This window comes from Octodon degus, unplaced genomic scaffold (assembly GCF_000260255.1).
Source record: "Octodon degus isolate 3935 unplaced genomic scaffold, OctDeg1.0 scaffold00045, whole genome shotgun sequence".
Taxonomy (NCBI): Eukaryota; Metazoa; Chordata; class Mammalia; order Rodentia; family Octodontidae; genus Octodon; species Octodon degus.
Window position 1 is genome coordinate 6774944 of NW_004524621.1, and position 24841 is coordinate 6799784.

The following is a 24841-nucleotide window of genomic DNA, read 5'->3' on the forward strand; positions in this document are numbered from 1 at the left end:
GTGTGTGTGTGTGTGTGTGTGTGTGTGTGTGTGTGTGGCCAGCTCAGCCCACCAGGGGGAGGGGCTGGCTGGCCTGTGGTGCTGGGGGATTGAACCGTGGTCCCTGTGCTTTGCTAAGATGGTTCTAAGTAGGTGCTTTAGACCACTGAGCCATCTCACCAGCCCCTATTTCATATAATCTTGCTGACCTTATTGTGATACATATATATGTATCGATTACTTAGGGTTTTCTATAAGCAATCATGCCATGTATGAGTGACATGTGAATTAACACTTATTTCTAATGTGGCCACTTTTTTCTTGCCTAGTTATACTAAGTTTTCCAATAAAATATTATACAGAAATGAAGCATCAATGAGAGCAACATCTTGTTTTGCTCCTTAGGGAGAACCTACCCAGTTTTTCAATACAAAACAGAATGTAAGCTACAAACCTTTCACGAGAGCCCTTTATGTGGCCAAAGAAATACCTGCTTGGTAGTTGGTTGGAATTTTTATTTTATTTTTTTCCAGAACTGGGGATTGAACTCAGGCCTTGTACTTGCCAGGGAAGCGCTTATTCCACTGAGCCATCTCCCCAGCCCCTGGTTGGAATTTTTGATGTTTAATTTGTCATAATCTCTTTCTCATTGCTTCTCGGCCTTTTGGCTAAGATCAAGTGTAATTTGTCATAATCTCTTTCTGTACTGAGGGAGATGATCCTATTATTTTGCTATTGTTGTACCCATACAATAAATTACATTGACCAGTTTTATTATGTGAAATCGACCTTGCATTCATAAGGTCAAACCTGCTTGGTCATGACGTGTGGTGTTCTTCATCATCTGCTGACATCTTGTTGAGGGTTTCAGGTGTGTGTTTGTGAAGGAGGTTGCCTGTAACCTCCCCTTGCATGTCTTCAGGATCGAGGTAACACAGGCTTTGTGAGAGGCGTCCAGAAGTGCCCACACCCCCTTCTGAAAAATCTGCTCTATATTTGTAATTATTCCTTCATAATTGCCTTATATTGTTCACCAACGATAATATCTGAGTGAAATTTCTTCCTAAGAAGGTTTTTAAATGAAGAGTCAACTTAGATACATCCAGAACTACTTGGTGTTTGAAACTTCTTCCTATAGCAGTGTGGATAATGCTTTCAAGGAATTTGCACACTTTATCTAAGCTATAGAATATATTTGCATATAATAAAAATTTGCATACCTTTTAGTTATCTTTTTAGTATTTGCAGGATCTGTAGTGATGTCCACTCTTGCTTCTTGACTTTGGCAATTTATGCCCATACACTTGTTTCTGATCAGCCTGGACAGTTTCTATAAAATGTGGCAAAAGCAGTTGGCTTTTAGTTCAGGTAATTTTCTACATTGCTTCTCTGTCCTCTCTTCATTAACTTCTGTCTTGATCTTTAATATTTCAGTATTTATTTATTTATTTATTTATTTATTTATTTATTTATTTATTTATTTTTGGTACCAGAGATTGAACTTGGACCTCTCGCTTCTCAGGAAGGCACTTATGCCCCTGACCTCTCTTCCCCAGGCCCGTATTTTAATATTTAGTACTTTTCTCATGTCAATATGACAGTGTTGCCTACTTTGTATAGATAGTTGTAGCAAAGACAAATATTTTTAAAAGATTTTAATTTGGAGGCAGCATATTTTCTGGGCCCCTCTGTCCCTTTTAGGCGAAAGCTTTCTTTCTCTCAATAAATTCTTCCTTTTTTTTTTTTTTTTTTTTGTGGAACCAGGGATCGAACTCAGGCCCTTGCACTTGCCAGGGAAGCGCTTACTCCACTGAGCCATCTCCCCGGTCCCAATATCTTCATTTCTTTTTCTTCTAATTCTTCATTTCTTCCAGTTCTTCATTTCTTCCTGACATCCGGTTTTCATTCTGCTCTCATGTTCTTGATCAGTTTTGTGTAGGGTAAGCATGCCTGCAAGAAATTCACATGGCTTTTGTATGTCTGAGATTATTTTCACTTATCCTTAATCTTTTTTTCTTTTTTTTTTTTTTTTTTTTGGTGGAACTGGGGATTGAACTCTTGCTCTTGAGTTTGCCAGGCAAATGCTTATTCTACTGAGCTATCTCCCTGGCCCCAAAGGTCTTATTTTTTTTTTTTTTTTTTTTTTTTTTTTTTTTTGCATCTCAGGCTGCCTAAAGGGCAGGCCTAGCTGGGGATGAAACTGCAGTATCCTGCTCCTGACTAGCTTTGCGTGAACAGGCGCTTAAACGACTGAGCTAAGGGCAGGCCCCCTATCTTTAACCTTTAAAAGATATTTTCACTGATGAGGAATTCCAATTCAACACCACTCACTGTCAATCTGCTGTTGTCACCCCTTGCATTGCTTTTGAGGAGAATTCTGCTGAACTCTTCTTTGTCTCTGTGTAATTTATCCATTTACTTCACTGTTGTGTTGGAGGTTTTTCTCTGGCCTACATCTGGCCCCCAGCAATTTGAACATAATATGCAGAAATTTTCTTTTCTGCTTGGTTCATTTGTTGTACTCTCCTGACATTTATCTTGGTGAATGTTCTGCAGGTTTTTTGATTTCTGGTTCTGTGTCTGTCATTAATTTTGAAAAATTCTCCACTATTCTTTAGTATCTCCTCTGTCTCTGTTTCTCAATCTCTAGGTCTCCCTCTGTCTTTCTCTCTTGGGATTTTGATTACATTTATTAATTTTTTTCATCTATGTATTTGGTACAGGGCCTCACTACACAGCTCCGACTCATAGCGATCCTCCTGTTTTCAGCACCCCCCGCGCTGGCATTACAGGAGTGTGCCACCACACCTGGACTTCGTTGCCAGCTCAGAGCTCCCCAGGGGGGCAGGGCTGGCAGGGCAAGTAGGACCAGGGATCAAACCCTGCTCTCTGCACTTGCCTAGAAAATTCACACTAAGTCCACTGAGCTATCTCACTGGCTCTAGATTATATTTATTAATGTGCCCTACACCTCTCGGAAACACCACTATTTTTCCTGCTCTCTTTTCTGTTTCCGTGTGGGTCATTTCTGTAATGCTGCTATGGTTTGTGTTGACATGCCCCACCCCCAAGCCTCATGCCATCATGGAGAGGGTTTCTAGAGTTTTTGATTGCCTCATGGCCCAATGCTGAGATTATGGAAGTGAGTGCTACACCACCCTGGGGTGCGTAGTCTTTATACAATATAAGAGAGGGAAAGATGCTTGCTCATGCTGCTCTTTCCTTTTTGCTGTTGTTGTTTTGCTGTTTTCTGCCCCCTCCCCAACTGTTTCTGCCAAGTGCCACTCTGCCTTGGTGTCAGCTGCTTATGAACTGAAATCTCCACAAATTGTGAGCTACATAAATCTTTCCTTCCTTAATTCTAGGTGCCAGGTATTTTGTCTCAGGATTGAGAGAAAACTAATTAAGACATGCCCTCTCTCCCTAGGTAGCACCATTTCTTCTTCACTTATAACTATTCCTTCCCCTAGTTCTGTCTCTTTTTTTTTTTTAAAAAAAGGATCAAAAACAATGTAAGTTCAATAATGAGGTTCTCATTAAATGTGCTACTTCCATGTCAATTGTTTAAATAAATGTATATATACTGACATGGAAAGAGCTAGAACATGTATAGAGGTTTTAAAAGAACCATGAGTATTACCATGAGTATTATTTCTTGTATCTTTTTCAAATTTTACAGAACAGCACTATATTTCTTGAGTGACAGGTATCTGTAACATGCATTGTTATAAAGCCTAGCAGAGGAGGATTAAGGATTCTTCTTGGAGGGATGCACGTGGGGAGTAGGTCAAGCAGAGCTCAGTGGATTGTCACACCTGGATTTGTGACAAGATGCCATGATCTGGCCCATGTCTTGCAGTGTCTGTGCTCTGCCTGGGTGCAGGACTGGCAGGAGTTGAACCAGGTACTGGGACCTGGAAGTCACAGAGGCGTGCAACCCTGCCTGATGCTGCACTGGGCACTGAGTTCCAGAAGCACAGAGTCACCTTCTTGGCTAGGACATGTACTCTCACCACTCCTCACTTCCTGTCTCCAAGGACATATAACAGCTCAGCCACAGTGAGTGTCATTGCCACAAGGGCAGTGACAGGGACCAGCTTTTGGTTTGGGAAGGGGTGGGGCTGTAGGTGGGCCATGAGGCTGAGCGCAGGGATCAGGGCAGAGGACTAGATGGGACAGGTGTTGGCAGGGGGTCATAACACTGACCTTGAGCACCCACAAACCCAGATCTGTGTTTTGTGGTGGTGGGTGGCATGTGGCCTGTGTATGTCTGACATGTACATGGTGTCTGTGATATGTGTGGTGTGATGTGGGCTTTGTGTGTGTGGTATGTGGCATGTGTGAGGTGTGTGTGGTGTTTGTGTGTGGGTAGTGTGTGTGAGAGAGAGAAAGAGAGAGAGATCTGTGTTGTGAGAGATATCAGGTATGATGTGGTATATATGAGTGGGCAGTATATGAGGCATTTTTGTGTATTGTGTGTGACATGTGGTATGTGTGGATGGTGTGTGTGTTGTTCTGAGTGTGGGTAATATGTTTTTTTTTAAATATTTATTTATTTTTATTTATTACATTTATTTATTGTGTGTGTGTGTGGCCAGCTCAGCCCACCAGGGGGCGGGTCTGGCTGGCATGTGGTGCTGGGGATCGAACCGCGGTCCCTGTGCTTTGCCAAGCTTGTTTCAAGTAGGTGCTTTAGACCACTGAGCCATCTCTCCAGCCCCAATATGTTTTGATGTGTGTAGCACTGTGTGTTGTTCTGAGCGTGTGCTGCTGAGGAACGGCTATGCTGGCCCAGCCAGGTGATCCCTGGTCACTCCCTTGAGCACATGGCAGCTGTGTCAGCAAGGAAGGGCCCAGTGGGCTGGGGATGGATGGCTGCCAGGTGGGCAGGAGGGGAAGGCACAGCCCTGGGCAATGTTTCCCTCCATGTTGATGCCATAGGAGACAGCAGAAGAACAAAGCCCTGGTAGTGATGATGCTCTCAGCCCCAGCCTCGATGAGTCATGGCCACAGAAACCTAGCACAGTGTAGCTGTGGTGGGGCCTTTGGAGGTAAAGCCCACAAAGAAACACTGAGGACCATCACCCTGCACTACCATCACCCTCTCCTCCTCCATCTGGAGCCCAGTCCCACCTCATAGGTGCCTCCTCCATCTCAAAGGACGCATATATATATATATATATATATATGTATGTATGTATGTATGTTTGTTTGTTTATTTATTTATTTATTTATTTATTTATTTATTTATTTGGTACAGGGTCTCATTACACAGTTCAAACTCGTAGTGATCCTCCTGTTTTCAGCCTCTCCAGCCCTGGGATTACAGGAGTGCACCACAACAGTTAGTCTCCGTGGCCAGCTATTCTGGTTCCTGCACTTACCTAAGTAGGCACTTTGTCCCCTGAGCCCTGATTGCATTTTTCATCACTTCCAAAACCCTTTGAAAAGAATCTTTAAGGTGTCTGTAAAGACCCCCCAAGGAAAGGCCCCCACTTCCTGTGCGACCCCACCATGTCCCCCAAATACAGGCTGCTCAGGCCAGGGCCTGAGACACAGGAGGAGGGTCCAGCCTGGGCTGTCAACCCGTCCCAGGGCTGCTCTGCTGGCAGACAGGCCCTGGCCTGCACCTCTGCAGGCAGATGTTGCTTTGCAGCTTCAGCTGAGGGCTCAGGCTGCTGGGGATGGAGGAGGGACCAGGAGGCGGGAAAGGATCAAAGGGCCCTTCAGCCTCTTCACAGGTCTGACTTCTCACAGGGAGCAGGGCTGCCTGACAGGTAGAAGGACAGCGGGCTGGGAACCCAGGGCATGCCCAGCACACGCAAGTGAACACCTCCCACACGTGCACACACTGCACCGTCACAGAAACACAGCATGCAGAGTACACAGACCCCTGCGCCTCGAAGACTCCGCGGCAACCCCACTGAGCCGTCCTCACAAAGGGAGTCCACGCCTGCATTCCACACCGTTGCCCACGCGGAGTTCCATCCTGAAGCCCACTGCCCCGCCCTGAAAACCTGAGCACTCTTCACCTGGACAGGGTTCCGCGCTCAGAGCTGAACGCGGACGCGGGCCAGGTGGAGCGGCAGGACCAGGCAGGCCCAGGTCTGGGCAGGACGCGGCCTCCGAGGCCCAGCCGTAGGGGCTGGATGATGCTAGCGGATCAGAATCTTGGGGGCCCTCCTGCGGGAGGTGGGGGGCGGGCGCGGGCAGACCGGGGTCATTTGGGGTCAGTACGAAATCAGCGGGTACAGAGGTTGGATGGCGCTGTGGGGGTTCCTTTGCGGCCCAGGAGAGGGGCATAGGAAGGGATGGGGTGGATGAGTTCTGCAAGCCGGGAGAGACCTTGTCCCTGATTGGAGGGGCGGGGAGGTCTCAGGCCCAAGCCGCCGGACCGGGACTTGGTGAAGGACCGAATCTGTGCAGCGAGAGCGGGGCTCCTGGCCCTGTTCTGAGCCCGCGGCCTGTCGCAGCCCCTGGAAGAAGGCACCTGCGCCCCCACACAGGATTCCCTTGGTGCGGTGGGCGGGCACCGGGCAGTGGCTCTGTCCCACCGACCAGCCCTCCCTCCGGCCCCGCCCTTGGACCCCAGCCCCGCCCACACTAGGCCCAGTCCCGCCCCTCGCCAACCCCGCCCCCTGGGCGCCCAGAGCGCGGGCAGGAGGCGTCCAGGGCGCAGCATCCGCGCCTTATCTGCAGCAGGATGGAGCCGAGGTGCCGCAGGGCGCGGGGTCTGGGGATCCGGGGGCCTTGGGAAACGCGGGGCTCTCGATCCCGACGTGTGGGGTCTGGGTATGCAGGGGTTGGGTAAGCGGGCGCGGCGTCCTGACCTCGCTGTCCTCTCAGGTGGCCCCGGCCGCATCGCCTCCTGGAAGTGCTTGCCTCCTTGGTCCTGTTGCTTGGGGTCCGCGTGGCGTCCGCGGAGCTAGGTAAGACGGCGGGGTTGCAATCCGGGGTTCGCAGGTGAGAGCTGCGAAGTCGCGGCCAGAGGTCCATGCCCGGCCTCTCATGGCGTGGCCAATGTAGCCTCCCTGGCTTCGTGCCCTGCAGCTCCAGGCAGGTCGCACACTGGGGTCTCTTCGTGGCTTCGGACCTTGCCCGGCAGAGGAACCCGCCACGCGTGGAGTGGGCTGAGTTCCCGGCTCCCAATGCGGACTCCGGCCTTTGTGTGCGCCGCTGGCCGGTCCCCGCCGGTGTCGGGTTGCGCGGTTCCCTTTGATGTTCCCGGCGCAGCCTGAGGGTACAGCGCTGTGAAGTCGTTGCTTGGTGGCCTAGGCTTCGCTCCACGCGTGGACGCAGCTCCACATGTGCCCACTCATTGTAAAACTTATTCTGCGGTGCCAGGAGGGGTTCCCAGATAGCCCTGTGGGTCCCGGTCTCAGGGCAGGCCCAAAAAGGCTGGAGGGAGGGGTGAGATGCGGACCTGGGCCCGCCCTGAGGCGTAGAGTTCTCTCCCCACTGCCCAGGCAGTGTCACCTGTGCAGACCGGAGGCCACAGGCCTCGGCTGCGGGAGCAAGGCGGAACATGGAGGAGGAGGGAAATCAGGCGGGGAGAGAGAAATAACTTGTCTCATTGTTTCTGGCTGGCTTAGTCACCAGGCTAAATAGCAGAATGGGCCTTTAAAAAAGTTACTACCTTATAAGCAGATCTGCCACAAAACACCTGTTGGTCAGGCGCAGATAATTCTTCCTTTATGCGCGCTGTCTGCGGGGGGTAAGTCGCTGTGCTGTCTCAGTTGGCTCTGGGTCAGGCTGGTTCCTGCCGACCGCGCTGCCCGGGTTGCTCAGGGCCATCAATCATGGCTGTGGTGCTGTCCCCTCTGCACAGCGGTGGCCAACAGGCAGGGCCTCCCGGCTGCACGTGGAGAGTTTCACCAGCCGGAGCCTCGTGCACATCTGGTGGTGACAAAGAAAATGCCACCTTGTGGCCTCAGGAAGCTTCCTTATCGTGGAGAAGAGGAAATAAAAGTGATGGATTTTAGCTTCACATGGGATAGATACAGGCACCTTGATGTCATGAGTGAAATGACTCTTGTGGCTTAGGAGTCTGAACTACAGCAGACTGCAGGGAAAGTTATAGCTTAGAAAGTAGTGTGGCTTGTGAGGTGTCCCTTGGAATGTGGCTCCTTGTAGGGCAGGAAACCACCCTGCCCCCAGCATTCTCAGTCCCTCCTGGAGAACAAGCCTCCTGGGTTCCTATATCTGCAGCCCCCAGGTGCTGGGTTGCAGCAGCTTCTTTGCTCTGGAAATCTGTGAAAATGACTGCATTGGCTGATTTGCATCTTCTCTGGCCAAGCTCTTGCAACTTTCCTGCGTCTGTGCCTCTCTTGACCCCTTAGAAAGCTTTTGCTTTTGTTCTTGAGGATTGTTCCCCTCAGTTCTGCTGCTTTTGAATGGCTATGCACTTCCCCCTCATCCAAAACCTGGGCCAGCACAGCTCTAGGCCCTGTGAGTTGGAGCTGCTTCATCTTGGTGGTCCTGTGGCCCCTAGTCCTGCAAGAGTTCTTGCAGTGGTGAGGGTGAGGAGGGATTGCCTGGTAGGAGATGCAGTGTGCCTGGGGTGGGGGTCCACACCTTGCTGTCCTGGCCTTTGTGCTCTCTTCCTCATGGTACCGATCTGCACCTGCCCTGTCACATCCTCCTGCACAGCACAAGGGGCACCATGTGAGGTGGGTCCCTGCCCTATGGGCATGACTTCTCTCCGTATCCAAGGTGCTTGTCCTCCTGGGCTTGGGCACAAGAGTTCACGGGCTGCAGTCCCTAGGCTGCCCCAGGGGGAGTCTTCAGAATTCAGATGCAAGGACTTCGAAGATAGTTTTGAATTTCAGCAAAACTTGTTTTTCAGGGTACTCTTGTTTGACTTTAAAAGAAGGGGAGAGGGGGAGACAGGACTCCTGCCCAAGGAAACCTAGAAGGAGTGGGACTGACTCAGCCAGTGCCTGTGCAGCTTGGGGGCTCCCAAGAAGCAACCTGGCTCCATATGTTTCCCTAAAATGCATTGCACACACAAACACAGACACACCTGGAAAAGTGCATGCTTGTGTGCGTGCATGCAGTTATACATCTAGTCACACACAAGTGCAGCATACATATGCAACATGTAAAGGTATACACGTATTCCCCACTTCTGATGGACAGTGTCTGGCATGCATGTATATGCATGGCACCCATAATCGCATACCTGTGCATCCAGGTGCACATTGTAATGACCTGCACACAGGTACACACCTGTGCATACCTGCACATGCCTGCATACCAATGCATGCAGTTAGTTCTGCACATATCCACATACCTGTGTGTCTGTATACACTGGTACACATGTACAGTCAACTGCACACAGCTGCATGGCATGATGGCACACATGCCTCCATACCTGCACACATGTACAGATGTATGCACAGATGTACATACATGCATGCTACACACATGCTTACTCCTTCACCACACCACCTCGTCAATCTGCATCTGGATTGTGGGAAGGTGTGGGAGAGCTGAGGGTCTTTGGGATGTACAGCCCAGCTATCTCATAGTGTGGGGGTTCCCACTGCCTCAGGACATCCTATGGGATACCGAGGGCCTGGAAGGGGCAGGGCAGGGAGCTACAGCACACGTATAGCCATGTGAGGTCTCCACTCTTTGTCCAAGGCTGCTTTTCAGGCTATGACTGCTCAAGAGAGTGAGCCCTTCTTGGCCTGGTGCAGGGTGTGTGGCAGTGACCCTTGCCCATGCGACACTTCCCAGGTGGGCTGCAGGGGGGAATATGTGTGTACCTTTACGTGTTGCACCACTGCTGTCTGTGGGCAGGGTACATTGCCAGGGTGGCCACAGTGGCCTCTGCACCCAGTTCACTGCCCACCTGTGCTCAGTGAGGACAGTAGGAACTTGGGTGGTAAGGTGTGACTAATGAGCAGTCCCTAGGCCAAGCTGCATCTTCAGGGACAGCCAATACCCTGTGGCACAGTCCACAACCAAAGCATGCACCCATGTCAGGCGTGGCCTCCAGGATGATAGCTGTCCTCATGCCTCTGCACTCCCCCTGGAGGCTTTACCTGTCAGAAAACAAGGTGAGATCATCTGTGATATTGGCCTGTCAGCTCAGGACAAGAATAGCTGGGTCTCCTATAGTCTCTGCCTGCTTTGTAGCTCTGTGCCTGGTCAGCTCACCTATCTTCTCAGGCCCTGGAACCTCACACCCTAATGGTGTGGAGTCCTTGCCCTCTGAGCCCTCTACCTCCCAGTAGCCTTAGGAGCCAGCATGCAAGATCCCATAGATGGGGGCCTTTAGGGGCTGCATAGGGTGGGTCAGCCTGAGCCCCTGCACCCAGCTGCCTAAGTAAAGACCCCTCTTGCCACCAGGGTAGTCACCAGCCTCTTGCACCTGTCTTTTTCTCTAGCCTGGGGCAAGGCTTGCTTCTCTATGTCCTGCTGCCATAGTGTGTATCTTCTTGGCACGTGTTATATACTTAGGATAGATCTTTGTACCCCATACCACATTCCCAGGGGGAATGCTTCAAGCCCTGGCAGCCACTGGAAGGTTTTGTCCCTGAGCACAGCCTGTGTCTGCCGGGGTGGGAGCCATGACAGCTGCTCCAAGGGCATCTGTGAGACGTGGCCTGGGGCATTCAAGGGCTGCCAGGGGAGCTCCTCATGCTGCGCTGAGTCAGGCTGTATTGGGAGGCCGTCTATCCCAGCTTCTGTGCATAGGCAAGTCCTGGCATGGCTGTGGCTGCTTCAGCCAGCGCCCCAGAGCCCAGAACCTGTGCACAAGCCTGTGCATCTTCCTGGAATTCCGTGCTGGCAGACAGGTCACTTCTGGGGTGGGGGAGCCCAGGCCAACATGCGAGAAGGCTGGATGCCTGGCACCTGGTGTGGTAATGATGGCACTGTTGGCACTGTTTCCAGAAGACTTGGGCTCTGTGGGTGGGGACAGAGCTAGGCATCCCTTGAAAAGGATGCTAGGCCAGAACCTAGGTTTGGGCAGGGGTAGGAGGCTGGTGCAAAGTTGGCAAGGTTAAAATCCCAGATACTTGTTCCCTAGTGTTCTGTGGAGTGAATTCACAGACACCCTGAGCCTTGTCACATAGCAAAGCTTAGCCATTGTTTGAGAAGTCTCCATGTTACAGTGGCTCTCCTTAAAGGACTCCTAGCACAGGTCATTCCTGGTATAGGACAGGAGTGATGTCTTCTGCCCAGAGACTTGTATTGACCAGAAGCAGGACCCCGAGGACAGCCCCAGACATCTCTATGGAGGCTGAGCCACACTGGCTCCTCCAGTCCTAGAGATACGAAGGGGACAGGAAGAGCCATCCAGCACCTGACTTCAAGGCCACCGGCATGCAGACCTGCCAGTGGAGGACAAAGGGACACCTTTCTCTGATCAGGGTGGGTGGCTGGGTCTCAGGAGAGGTGACCCTGTAGAGTGGCTGGGTAGTATCAGCATGAAGAAATGAGACATTTGTCCTTGTGTGCTATGTACAGGGCTTGGGGGAGGGCACAGGAGCTCAGACGGCATAGCCCCACTCTCAGGTAGCCTGTGCAGGAGTGGCCCCTGGAGAAAGGGACCTGTGAGGGGACCCTGTACCTCTGGGTCCCTTTGTCTGACAGCCCAGTGCCTGTCCCCATGTCTGGACAGGCCTGGGAAGGGCAGTCACCTGAACCTGGCTTCTGCCTCTAAGCTGTGGACCTCTCCTATGTGATTTGATTTGATTTGCAGTACTGGGGAGTGAACCCTGGACCTTCACATGAGCCATAGCCCAGACCTTTTCTGCTTTTATTTTAAGGCAAGGTCTTGTTAAGTTGTACAGCCTGGCCTAGAACTTGTGATCCTCCTGCCTCAGCCTCAGAGTGCTAGCATTACAGGTGTGTGTCTCTAAAACTAGCTTTCTGTGTGCATTTCTAGACACCTTCTGTGTGCAAGGAGCCACTGCTGCCTCTAGATACAGGAAGGCAAAGCCTGGTGCATGTTTCCAGATGACGGCAGTATGGGGCCTGGGGCACAGCTCTGTGGAGCTGGCTGTGTTATCTCGGAGCAGGCAGAGCACCGACCAGCTGGCTCCCTCCAGCACCCGTTCTCACAGTCCTTATCGGGGCTCAGGCAGAGCTGCGCCAAGCGCGGGCCGTACTGGCTCTGGATAGAGAGGCCTCCAGGGCTGTGCAAGTGTCCACCTGGCCCCGGGGGCTGGACCTCAGTCTCAGGAGTCCTGCTGATGTAGGGGTGGGAGGTGTCACTTTTGAGGGCTGCTGTGAGCATGTCTGTCCCTGGAGCAGGGTATTGTGATGCACAGTTGGCCCATTGGTTGGCTGTTGCATCCCAGTTCCCCTTCCCTGCTAGCTGTTAATGTCTGCCTTTGTGAGGACCTTTCTTCTGCTTTTTTTTTTTTTTTTTTTTGGTGGAACTGGGAATTGAACTCAGGCCCTTGCACTTGCCAGGGAAGTGCTTATTCTACTGAGCCATCTCCCCAACCCCTCTTCTGCTTTGTTGTGTGTCTGTCCTTGGTCAAGACCTTTCTTCTGCTTTGTTGTGTGTCTGTTCATGGTGTCATCTCTGGATATGGGGTTTTACCTGCTCTTCTTGCTGTCCTCAGCTTCTCATTGGGAGCTGGTGCTTCTAGAGGCACAGAGCTGTCCCTCTCTATAGTTGGCCTCTGAGGTATCCCTGGAGTGGCACTGGTCCAGGCATGAGGACAGCCCCTGCTGAGCCTCAGTTTGCCCCTATGCAGCTCTGGGACCCTGTGGGTGAGGACCCCATGTGGCCAGGCAGCATGGGCAGAGGTGCACAGCATGCAGCCCTACCATGCTTCCCAAGCACACCTCTGGATGGGGAACTGAAGCTGGTCCGCTGGTCCTGGTCCCCCAGGAGATAGCAATAGCGCCACTGGTTACCAGGCACACCACTGGCCTGAAGCCGGGCTGTCTGCTTCTGCAGCGTAGTGACACCTTCTGGTGGGGGTGCCTGGAGCCTAGGTGTGGGGAGCCCCTGTGGTCATAGTGTGGCCTCCCCGTTCTCTGTCCCTGTGGCACAGAGGTAACCTCCCTCTGCTTAAGCTTCCTGGCCTTGCCACTAGACATGTCTTGCTGGGGATCTTGGTTTGTGGTCCTGGCCCCATGTGCCCTGGATCATGGCCCTCAGCACCAGAGCACCAGGTAGGACTGCCCTGGCCAGCTCCTTAGTCCCTTGGAGGGGAGGCTGGGCTGCTGCAGTCATCACACAGAAATGTGCGTTGTGAAATCCTTCGGGAAGTCCAGGGTGGACAGGGGGGCAACAGACCTCCCATCCTAACACCTACCCATAAGTTCTGTTAGAGGGTGTCTGATGCCTGCAGGCTGCAGAGAACCTCAGTTAAGGGCACAAGACCAACATCCTTCTCTTTCTGCACTAGCTGTGGATCTGTGCATGGCCTGAGATTCTTGCATCTGGCCAACAGGACTTGGTGGGCAGGGGATCTTGGATGGTGGAGGTGAACCTGGGTCCTGGCCATCCATGTGATCATGGGATCCTCACCAGGGAGCAGTAGAGCCAGGATCACACAGGGTGGGGACAGCTGAAGTGAGGAGGGGCTGTGCTGCTGCTCTGCTTTATTTCAGAAGCCATTGATTCATTGCTTTCAGCTGTGTGACTCCCAATTTGTTCTGTATTAGTGTCCTCTGCACTTGTTACAGGTGGGCTTGGGGTCTGAGATTGCATTTTGCTCCTTCTTGTTGTCATTTTGTGTAGCACTGTCTTCTGACCTTTGTTGTAGATCTTTGTTGCTGTTATAGCCTTAGCACCTACTGAAATTCAGGTGTAGATCTACAAAGTTTGGATTTATCCAGCTGTGCCTGGCTTGGGTCTGGCTGCTGTGCTCAGCTCCTTCCTGTTGCTGCCCTTGGGGGTGAACCTGTTGTGCCCCTCTGGCAAGATGTTCTGCTCCTGGACTAGCTGGGTGGTTCTGTCCCCTATACTCTCTGCAGGGATTGCAGCTGAAGGGTTTCACCCCAGGCCTGTATGCCAGGCCTGAGCTGAGTCTGGAGGGGACAAGGTGGAGTAGAGGGGAGAGGCAGCTCTCCCACATGCTCACTGGGCCTGGACTAGGACTGGATCTGGGGGTTCCCAGAACACGACAGAGATTCCTACTCTGTGGGTGGGATGGGGGGTACTACGGAGTGATGGGGGGCGTCCAAAGAGGGTGAAAGAGGGTGTCACCCATGCTGCACCTGGGCTGGGACCAGTACGTCCCGCTGGCGCAGAGTAGCCGGAAGCTCTCCCACACCCTCACCGGGCCTAGGCTAGGACTGGGTCTTGTGCTGCTGCTCTGGAATGTGGAGTTGCTGGGAGCTGAGGAACACTGGCCTTAGATATGGCAGAAGGAGGAGGGAGGGACCAGTCCTGTGACCCCATGACCTCACGTGTAGACCCCAGTTCTCAGGGCTGTGAGAGGACACGGCTGAAGGAGTGTGAGCCCCAGGGCAGCTCTTCAGAGCCTTCAACCCCACTTGATGAGGGTGCAAGACCAGGGAAGAGAGCCCCCAGCCACACCAAGATGCCTTGCTGGGCTCCTGGCCCCACTCCACCTGGCAGCACAAGAGTGCCCTTCCAGTGCTCCCAGGGTGGCTCAGGCACAGCTGTGGCCATCTACGAGCCTCCCCCTGCTGGGGAAAGAAGAGGGAAGAGAATGCCAGGCTGCAGGGATTGGCAGCCGGGATCGTGGAATCCTGCCATTATCAGATACCTGGTGGGTGGCTGCCTGAGCCTCCCCCAGGCCTGCGTCTGCAGGTCTGCAGAGTGGGCAGTGCTCATCCAAGTCCACAGAACCTTCTGGCTCTGGTGTGGAGTGAGTGGTGTCAGCCTCAGTGCCTGAGCACTGCTCTACCTCAGCCTGCTGATGATCAGAGTTCCCCTCAGCTGACAGAACAGGGCTCTCTGGAGAGAGATGCAGATGTGTGCTTGTAGAGTTGGCCGGTATTCCTAGGACAGGGCCAGCCTGGCCCACGTGTGCAGTGGGCACTGGGCATGTGCCTGTTTCCCATTCTAAACTTGGGGCCAAGACCCTTCTTGAGACGTGTATGGCCCTTATGTGAGTAGGAAGAAGAGCATGGACAGCGGCACCCCTTGCCTGGTCATCCTCCGCCTGTCTCTTGGGCCCCCTCAGGTGACTATGAGATGGCTGGGAGCTGGGTCAGAGTCCTGGGAAATGCCAACTTGCATCCATGAGGTGGGGACTGTACTGTGTCTTAGGTGTGCTGTGTCCTGGGGTTTTCTGTGCTCAGATCCAGAAAGCCTGGCCCTGGGTCAGAACTCAGCATGCATGTGATCCCAGTACTTTGGAGGCTGTGAGTTCAAACCCACGTAATGAGATCCTGTCTCAAAAACCAAAATCCAAAACAAAACAGTGTGAGGTCCTATATTCCCTGACCTGCCCTCCTGCCCTTGCGTTCCTCTGAGGCTCCAGGGTTGCACTGGGTTTGAACTGAAGACAGCGTAGTTAGGGGCTGAGCTATCACATTGGCTGTCTTACTGCTGGAGACAGAATGGCTTGTCCCTGACCCTAGACAAACACCAGATCTCCACAGCTTACTCCTCCACTGCTCTGATAGGCACAGCCTTTCATGTGCTTATCTCTGCCTGGGCCTTCAGCTATTTGGAGCTTCTGATTGACCTTTGCCCTCTGCTTTTAGCATGGAGCCCTGCAGTGGGGGCTTGTGGTCAGTGAGGATTTCCTTCCTCTTCCTATCTGATCACTAACTAGATGCCTGTGTTTCTCTGCTGTTTGGGAGTCAGCTATGACCCCCAACCCTGGCCCAGCCCTGCCTTCCCTGGCCTCGCCTGGGGTCACCAAGCCCCCCTTGGTACTGTTTCAGGACCTGTGCTCCAAGTCCCCACTGCTCACCTGCTGCCTTTGCCTCCCTCCTGCGTCTCACCTAGCTCTGGCCCCCATCAGGCCCTTGCCCAGCTGTCCACCTGCTCTGGCTGTGCAGCTGGCTCTGAGAGATGCCCATTGGTGCCCACAGCTTGTCTGGGCCATACTCCTTCCTTCCCGACTCCTGCACCATCCTCCCAGGTCACCCTAATGTTGTCTTCTAGCTCTGCCAGCCATGGCCCTTCCCACAGTGCCACTGCTTGGAGCATTGTGGTGGCCTCTGAAGGACTGGTTGGGAGTCAGCCCTGCTACCCACCTAGCCAGGAGGCCATGGAGCCCATGGAGCCCACACTGGCAGTGCCTGGGGGAGCCAGGTGAAAGTGGACCAGGCTCCTGTGTGAGCATCGGCATCCCATCTCAGAACCCATCTTGTGTGTGGAGAAAAAGAGCCCTGGGGCTGCTTGTTTTTACAAATCATAACACAGTTCAGTGACATCTGTGGTCATGGGACCAAGCAGCATGAACCCGACTGTTGAGGGACTTAGCGCCCATGTCTCTGCTGCCCCTTTACCTGACCTTGACCCTGGCTGGATACCAAGTCTCTTGGCTGTCTGGTTCCTCCTGCGCTCTGTCCTTCATAAAGAAACAACATCTAGCTGGGCATGGGGAGTGCACTTCCATAATCCCAGGACACTGGGAGGCTGAGGCAGGAAGACTGCAGTTCTGAGTCCTGCTTGAACTACTTAGTGAGACCCTGTCTCAACATAAAGCAGGAAAAGAGGAAAGAGGGCTGGGAATGTAGCTCTGTGGGGAGGCCCTGGGTTCCCTCCAAGAAAGGAAAGGACTGGGTGGGGGAAATAGGTGGAGAGCTCTCCGCCGGCTCCGCTGTGTGGGAGTCCTGACCCGTCTGGTGGGGGCTCCTGAGTCTCACCCACGGGTTCTGTCCTGGACATCCTGCCCCTGTTGCAGAGACATGTAACTGCATGTGGTGGTGTGAAATTTTCATGAATTTTTAAACAATGTTACTTTTTAAAAATACCCAAGCCAGCCAGGGATGCATATTTCACATTTGGAACCCCAAATTTCTGGCAGCCTGGACTGATCCCAGCCTTGCCTTTCTAGCATTCTCCCAGCACCGCTCCCCGTCTCACTTCTCCACATTCTGTGCTGGGCCCAGGTGAGCCTGACTCAGATGGAGCCACTCAGCCCCTTTTATCAGGAACCAGCTCCCAGAGCATGATGACAGTGGATGTAGGGGACACCACCTTGCAAGGTCACACACGGGGTTGGGGGCCTGGCTGAGGGTGCACTAGGGACCCAGCTCTGCTGCTGTGGTCCTGCTGGATCTTGCTGGTGGTTTTGAAGCTGCAGCCCGGCCTGAGGCCTGTGGTGTTCATAACACAGCATTAATTGGCAGCTCCCAGGGGCACTGGTCTGAGAAGCAGATGGAAGACCTGACATCTCTGTCCCTTAGATGAGAGCTCCTTTGTGCTGTGTGGAGCTGGGCTCATGGTGCCCTTGAGAAGGTAGTGGCCCTTGCTGAGGAATGTCGCTGCAGGGCACTCAGACAGCTTCTCCCTTTATTCCTGCTATCAGCTCAGGATGTGGAGATCCAGGTCCCAAGCATAGGCAGAGAGGCTAGGAAAGGTCACGCCGTCTAGACACTAATCCAGCCATCTCAGTTCCTCTCATAGTATGGGTGCAACAGGGTCACAGTCTGGGGGTGGCATTCCCTGGGGCCTGGCTGTGGGGACCCTGGTTTCTTGGAACCTTCTGGGACTGGGGGTTGTGGATGGGGAAGCCCCTGGAGAGGGCCACTCACTGAGAGGCGACTGTGCACTATGTGACCCAGGGCTGCCGGAGGAAGGAGCACTGTGTTGCCAAGAGTGGGCAGCCTGGCTGGGCTTCTTGTGCCCTGTGCAGGGCCAGGGGCATCTCTGTTTCTGCCCTGGGCACCTGGAGCTGAGAGACCAGCTACCTGCAGCTCCCATGGTGGCCACACAGGGTTGTACAATGTCAAATCGCTCGAGGACAGGGTCAGGGTACCCCACTGCTTGGCCATCTGCACAGGGCTGTGCAGCAAGAGGCTGATGGGTAGCCCTAAGTCCTCACCTTTGAGGTCTCAGCGACTCCTTCCTCATCCTCAGGGGCAATTAAGTTTGGAGATTGTGTCCTTGTGTTTTGGGAAATTGAACCAACCTCACCCTGTTCCGTGAGCTGCCACCTGAACTTGCTGTGGTGTGGCCTCTGTGTTGCCTATGTGCTCAGGTGACAGGACTGAGTCCTGGGAGCACCTGCCTTCCTCTGGCTTCCCTCATCCTGGGTCCAGGCCTCAAGATAGCCGAGCCCCACCTGGACTCCTGGCCGCAGGGTGACCCACTCTGTTGGTACCGAATTCCTGACTCTGCTCTTGTCAAACATTAACCGGCCGGGCTGGCGAGTCCTCCTTCTGAGGACAGCTGCCACTAGACACTGTGGACACGTGACATAGGGTTGTGTTCCTGGGAGAAGCCAGCCCTAACCAGTGTGGGGCTGACTCCTGTGGGGATCTGCAGCAAGGTCTCTGTGGCTGTAGCCTGAGACCCTGTCAGCCCAGCTGGGGATGCTTCTGTGGGGTGCTTTGATCGGAAATTTTGGCATGGGTGGGCACTGCAGCTGCTCCTGGCTGTCAGAGGCTCAGGGTGGGCCCAGTTGAACTGGGTCACCCACAGAGTCCAGGGACCAAGCCAAGGAGTCAGGTGCTGGACCAGTGCTGGCCTGAAGTGGTGTCTCTGGCTTAAGGGCTACCCCAGCTGTCTTCCCAGTGGGAGAGTGGCACCTTGTTGGCAAACAGATGGCAGGTGAGGAGCAATCTGCCCTCGCTGAGTGGCTGCCATGTACTGGCCTTGCTTAGCCAGTTGCTTGGAGAACCTGGGGGAGGGGCAAGAACCCAAGTATGACAACTCAGATGGTACCTGTAGCAGCCCTGAGCCATGTGGGGCCACTGTGTCTGATGTTCCCAAGTACCCTTGTTCCTTGGTGACTCAGAGGCACACTGCTGTGCAGACCAGACCTGAGCTTGGGCTCTTTCTGGCTAGAAACAAAGGGCTGAGCTTTGATTTGAACTTAGGTTTGATTTTAGATATGCAATAAATTACAGGAGAGAGGATGCTGGAGGTTCGGTGTCACTGCAGTCAGGACCTATGCTGATCTTTAGTTAAGAGCTGAACAGCACCATGGAGCACGTGTCCTCGTGCGGGCTGGGTCTCTGGATGGATGGTGGATCCTGTGGCCTTTTTTGGGGTGGGTCTCTGGATAGTGGCTGCCCCTGGACTCATGCCTCTGGCTGAACTGATCTCTTCAACTCTGAGGGAAACCTCTAGGAAAGGCTGCATGTGAATCTTTCCTGATGTTTAGTTTCTGTGCTAGCTGGTGTCTGTTGGCCCTGGAGCATCAGGCCACTTATCCTGACACAACATGACATCTAAACGCAGCTAAGGACTGCAGTACCAGCCTGAGGATACCACATGCATGGCCAGGCACTGTGAGATGCCCGGCAGCATCAGCCTAGCTTGATCAGGGCTGAGATGGCTCTGAGTGTGGGCGGCAGGCAGAAGAGTCCTGACAGGAGAAGCAGCTCTTCCTGCCCTGGCCCTGCTGCTCCTCTGAGAAGCTGCTGTCCTCATCTCCGGGCAGCTGTGCAAGGCCCTGGATAGGGAGGGCCTGGCGTGTTCATTGGGCCTTGCCCAGAGGGCTTGTCTGGGGCAGCAACAGCTTTGAGGCTGTGACACCCAGAGGGGGAGAAGCCTCCCTGGTGGATGCCCCAAAAGTATGGGCCCCACTCCGTTGTGCCCAGGTGCTTCTTGGGAGAGCCCAGCCCAGGGGCTGTGTGTGGCTTTGACCATGTATCCAGTTCCAGTGTCAGTTGCTGTCGTCTACTGTGGGGACAAGAGGGGCAGAAACTCTGGTGTAGAAAGGCATCTCTGCTCACTGGCCCGGGGGTCCCCCACTTGGGTTGGCATCTGAACCATGATGACAGGTGGGTATAGGTCACTGTGCGGAGTCAGCTGGTGCCCTTATCTCTTTCTGGCCCAGACACCTGCTTGGCCACTCTGCCCAGCCCAGGAGCTCCTAACCACCTGCCTAGCCTAAACGGGATACCTCAGCATCCCAGGAGAGGCCAGGCCTTAAGCATCCATTCAGGACCTGTCACCAGGTCAGGCACCCTTCCTTTAGATGTAGGTGTGGACAGTAGGTTTATGGTGCCCACAACTTCTCTGTCAGATGCTGTACCAGGCATCTAAAGATAGGGCTGTTTTTGTCATCATTGCCATCATCTCTGTACTGTCCAGTTCTGAGGGAGCCCCACAATCCTCCGCCTACAGGCTCTACTCTGCTCCCTTTCTCCTCCCATGACCTGCCCTGTGCCAGTCCCAAGACCACATGTTCCTGTCTTACAGCCCTGGACAGGTGGTCACAGCAAGGCTGTGGACTGTCCTGGGAGTCAGATCCAATCCCAGCTCTGTGGAAGGTCCTGGGGGCCTGGATCAGCACAGAACCTTGGGGCACCTCACTGGTCCAGCCTGAGGTGGACACTTGCCTGCCACATCTCCACTGGAGATGAGACCCCTGCCCTATACCCTGTTATTCCTCCTGGGTGTGGGGCACACCCACCCTGGCTGCTTGTGTGTCCAGCAGGGGTGGAGCCCACAGCACCACATTCTGATCAGCATGGGGTAAGGGGTCATCTCTCATCTTCTGGATACTTCTCACAGCTGGGTGTTCATGTCCTTCTGGTGGCAGCCTGAGTACTCTGAACCAAGTCCCTGCTAGCACTCACTTGCCGATTTTGTGCCTAGCAGGGCAGCTGTCTCTCCTGTGGTCTCTCTAAGGATTGGAGAACTCAGGAAGGGACCTCAGGGTAGGAGTCTGCTGAGACTCATTTAAACCCTGCACAGAAGTAGAGCGAGGGTCACAGGGTGCTGCATTGGCCCAGACAAATACTGTCCACCATGGGGACATCTGTCCTACAGCCTGGCTTCTCAGGGCTCCCTGGGTCACAGTGAGGGTCCCGAGAACCAGGATTTGGTCTCTGTAATGATGGCACAGTGGCCGGGGTGGGAAAAGGAGGGTTAGGAATTAAGCCCACTTGGCCTTGAGTCCATTCACTCCTGCACTCACTCCTGAACTCATTCATTCATTCATTCATTCATTCATTCATTCATTCATTCATTCATTTCTGCACTGTTCACAACCTCACTCACTTCCACACACATATTCATTCCTGTCCTTGCCTATGAATTTATTCACTTCCCACCCATGAGTTCATTTGTTCCCATACTTGCCTGTTAATTCATTCGTTCCTATGCTTGCCCATGAACCATTCATTCCACATTCTCTCTTTAATTCAGTGCCACCCTCATTCATGAATTCACTTCATTCTTATACTTACCCCAGAATCATTCATTCATTCCCACACTTGCTTATGAATTCATTCATTCCTGCACTTGCTCCCTAATCATCCCTTCTCTCCCCATTCTCCCATGAATCAGTCACTTGCTCCTGTACTCGCCTCCAGGTGCCTTCCTCTGCTGTTGAGGCAGGGTCCCAGTTTCCAAATGCTGTCCCCATGGTCACCACCCTTGCCTGCCTTTCCTCCCCACTGTCCCATGACCAGGCTGGGGCTCGCATATCCCTGTCCCTGGCCTGGGGCTGTGGGTCACAGTGGGTGGTGAGCAGGGGCTCCATGAGGGATGGCGATCAGCATTTCTCTTGTGATTTTGGGCTTTTCTTTCCTTTTATCAGGTCCTGCCCCTAGTGCTGGTGTCACTCAGAGCCAGGTCTGGCTCTGTGGTGGGATGTGGTGGCTGTGGACCCTCAGCTGCCACTGTCCTCACCTTCCCTCCCCAGTACTTGCCCTTGTGGTCCAGCAAAAGAACCCTGGCCTCCTTGCTGGCTGTGTGTGGGGCCTGAGCTTTGGGTCCACCTGGTCTGGATGTCCTGCTGCCCTCATGACTGGTCTTTTTGGGGGCAGAGCTGGTGTCCCCAGCACCTGGAGTGTCGGTGGCAGAGGAGATACCCTCCAAGCAGACTCCCTACCCCCAGCTCAGCCCCTGCCTGCAGAGGAGGGGGCTGGATGGCCTCTTGGGGTAGGCAGGGGTCACTCTTGTTGACCCAGTGCAGCCAGAGGCAGCAGAGAGCAGCGTGGGTGGCTGCCTGGGCCTTTGGAAGCCCAGGAATGTGGAGCAGCAGCCTTGGGGGCCTGGGTGGTCTGGGCAGAGACCACCCCTGGAGAGTTTCTGTCCCACTGGCCTCTCTGGCCAGTGCCAGCCCCAGCTCAACCTGCTCCAGGCAGAGATCATATTCAGTGGGGCCCTTTCACGCAGGGAGGTGGGCAGCAGTGGCATCAGCACAGCCAGACTGCCGGGAGCCTGGGCCTGGATTCCTTATTTTATTTTATTTTTTATGTATTTAGTACACAGTCTACAGGGTCTCACTACAGAGCTTGGACTTGTAGTGATCCTTCTGTTTTCAGCCTTCCAAATGTGGTTATAGGCACGTGCCACCATGCCCAATCTCAGTCACTGTCTCAGTGTGTCCCAGGGGCGGGGTTCGGCACGGTGCACTGGGGACTTAAACCTGGCCCATGCATCTGCCTCAGCAGTCACTTTAATCCACTGAGCTATCTGGCCAGCTCTTGGGCCTGGATTCTTTTTTTTTTTTTTTTTGCGGAACTGGGGATTGAACTCAGGCCCTTGCGCTTTCCAGGGAAGCGCTTATTCCACTGAGCCATCTCCCTGGCCCCTGGGCCTGGATTCTTGATGCAGGGCTTGGTCCAGTGGGGTCTTAGATGTCTCAGGCTCAGGCTCCAGACCCAGTGGAGTCCCAGTGCCACCATGCCCTGGTGGCTTTCTGTGTATCTTTCAATTTTTTTATCCTCCATATTGTTTCTCCTTTTTTCCTCTAATTGGAACTCAAACTCAGGACCTTGCACTTGCCAGGCAGACATTTGTGCCACTGAGCTGTCTCCCTGGTCCTCTGCATGGCTTGTGGAGCCCATTGTTGGAGACACAGTGGGCACAATGTGAGGGACATGTAAGCCACGTGCATCAGTGGGGACACAGCAGGGGTGCACGCACAGATATAACTGACTCTTGTGTGGACAGCCTTGAGTCCACTGAGGATGGCGGGTCTGGGGTGTTTGCCCTTCACCACCCAGCCCAAGAGCCTGTGTTGAGGGTACTTGTTGGCCGGGGGATGCCATCTTGGCTTCTCCCAGTTTCTAGACAGGATGTGGGCCCCTAGCTCTTTCTCCCCCATTCCTAACACCAGTGCCCCCAGTGTTTCTCAGCCGTGGCCTCCAGGGGACCCTACTGGGCTGGGAGATACCTCAAGGCCCTTCTTGTCTCGGGGCCACCAGGTTTCAGCTGACCAAGTGCATATTGAGTACCGCCTCTACCCTGGGATGCAGCTGTGGGGTGGCTGAGGCTGGTGGCCGGGATTCCATGTGCCCCTACCTCAGCTTAGTGCTGTACAAGTACTGGTGGAAGACACAGGCAGCTGCTTTCACCTCTCATGAAGTCTTTGGATCTGCTACCCTCAGTATGGTGACCCCTGGTAACATGTGTGACATGTGGCTAAGGCATGTTCGGGACCCAGTGGATGTCAGCTATATGCCACCCCTGCCCTGCTATGGATCTGAAAGTTTCCCCAGGACAGGGCAGGCCATGGCTTTGCCCAGTTACACTGGAGTATATTCTGTCCCCACCATTGTAGCTGGGCTGAGAAGGACCTGGTTGATGGTGCCCATGGGGAGCATAGACAGTCCCCCAGATAAACTGTTGAGTTGGATTTCAGAGTGTTGGCCTTTGTGGGTGCCGGAGACTCTAGCACCTGTGTGGAGCTGTCACATGGTTACTGCCTGCTTGAAGACTAGGAGTGCTGGAGCTACCGCTGCCCCGTCCAGCTTATGTCCATCACTAAGCCTCAGGGTGACGGTGATTATGCACAAAAGTCTCTGAGAGACTCCAGGGCCAGGATCCTTGTGTCCTTCCTGTCTGCACGATGGCCTCGCTGGGGCCAAAGGGCCAGCAGCTCCCACAGTGCTGATCTTCTGTGCAACTTGCTTGGTAGCTTAGCCAAAGAAAATAACAACAGTGCTTTCATTTCAAGAGGGTTTAAGGCACCCTTTAATGTTTGATTTCGTGTGACCTTGAGCGTGGAGAGAAGGGCATGGAGAGAACACTGTTTGTTCAGATGGGAGAGGAAGCCAGCATGTTGTGGTGGGAGCTTGGTTCACTCTTCTGTGAATTCTTAATTTTTTTGCTGCAGGGTTCTCACGAGACCTTAGAAAATAAGGTCCTGCGTGATCCCTGCTCTGATGCCCACTGTGTGCTGCCCATACCCAGGGCCTCAGGATGGTCCACTGGTGACCTGGGGCCCTTCCCTTGATTGTGGCAGCCATGGTCTATCTTCACTGGAGTTCCTTGGCAGAGCAGGTAGGGGTCACTGCAGGCATGTGAGGACAGGGTTGGTCCCCACCTCTCTGTGGTGGCGGCAGTGGCTGGGCATCTTCCTGGCCTTGGCCTCAGTGCTGCTGTCTTCCTGGGGCCTCCTCGCCAGTGTGACACAGGTGTAACTGACCTGGCTGACAGGATTTGCTGGTGAGTGGACTCAGGGTCCCTAAGGACATGCAGCTCTCCTGGGACCTCTGCAGGTGGGGGTGGGGACATCCCTGGTTGATGCCTGCTGCTTAGACACTCAGAGCTGCAGGGAGGAGCCGCCCAGCTGTTCTCCTTCTGGCAGCAGCAAGGTCCTCAGGCCCTGCCTGTGCTTATTCCTGAGAGTGTTGTGAAAGGTGTATGTTAGGGTGGGAGCTGGCAGCAAGGAGGATGGTCCCCCAGACCCAGCTCCCCACCTTAAGGTCCCTTACCCAGGCCTTTGCTGAACCTGTTCTAGAGGAGGCTATTGTCTGTGTGATGCATGTGGCCTATGGCTTAGGAGTCTAGTCCAGCAGGACCTCGGGTCAGAGGGTCAGAGGGAGCAGG

At 53.7% G+C, this 24841-nt stretch overlaps 1 protein-coding gene across 1 annotated transcript in view; it reads left to right on the top strand.

Annotated features, from left to right (window-relative positions):
• The first annotated feature begins 6624 nt into the window (after window positions 1–6624).
• The window catches only part of Col18a1 (collagen type XVIII alpha 1 chain), a 78753-nt gene continuing 60536 nt past the window's right edge, over window positions 6625–24841 (top strand). Inside the window, exons 1-2 of the mRNA XM_023715984.1 lie at window positions 6625–6693; window positions 6826–6908. Of these exons, the coding sequence (XP_023571752.1) occupies window positions 6683–6693; window positions 6826–6908 (94 nt within the window). The 5' untranslated portion in view covers window positions 6625–6682. The remainder of the gene's footprint in view (window positions 6694–6825; window positions 6909–24841) is intronic.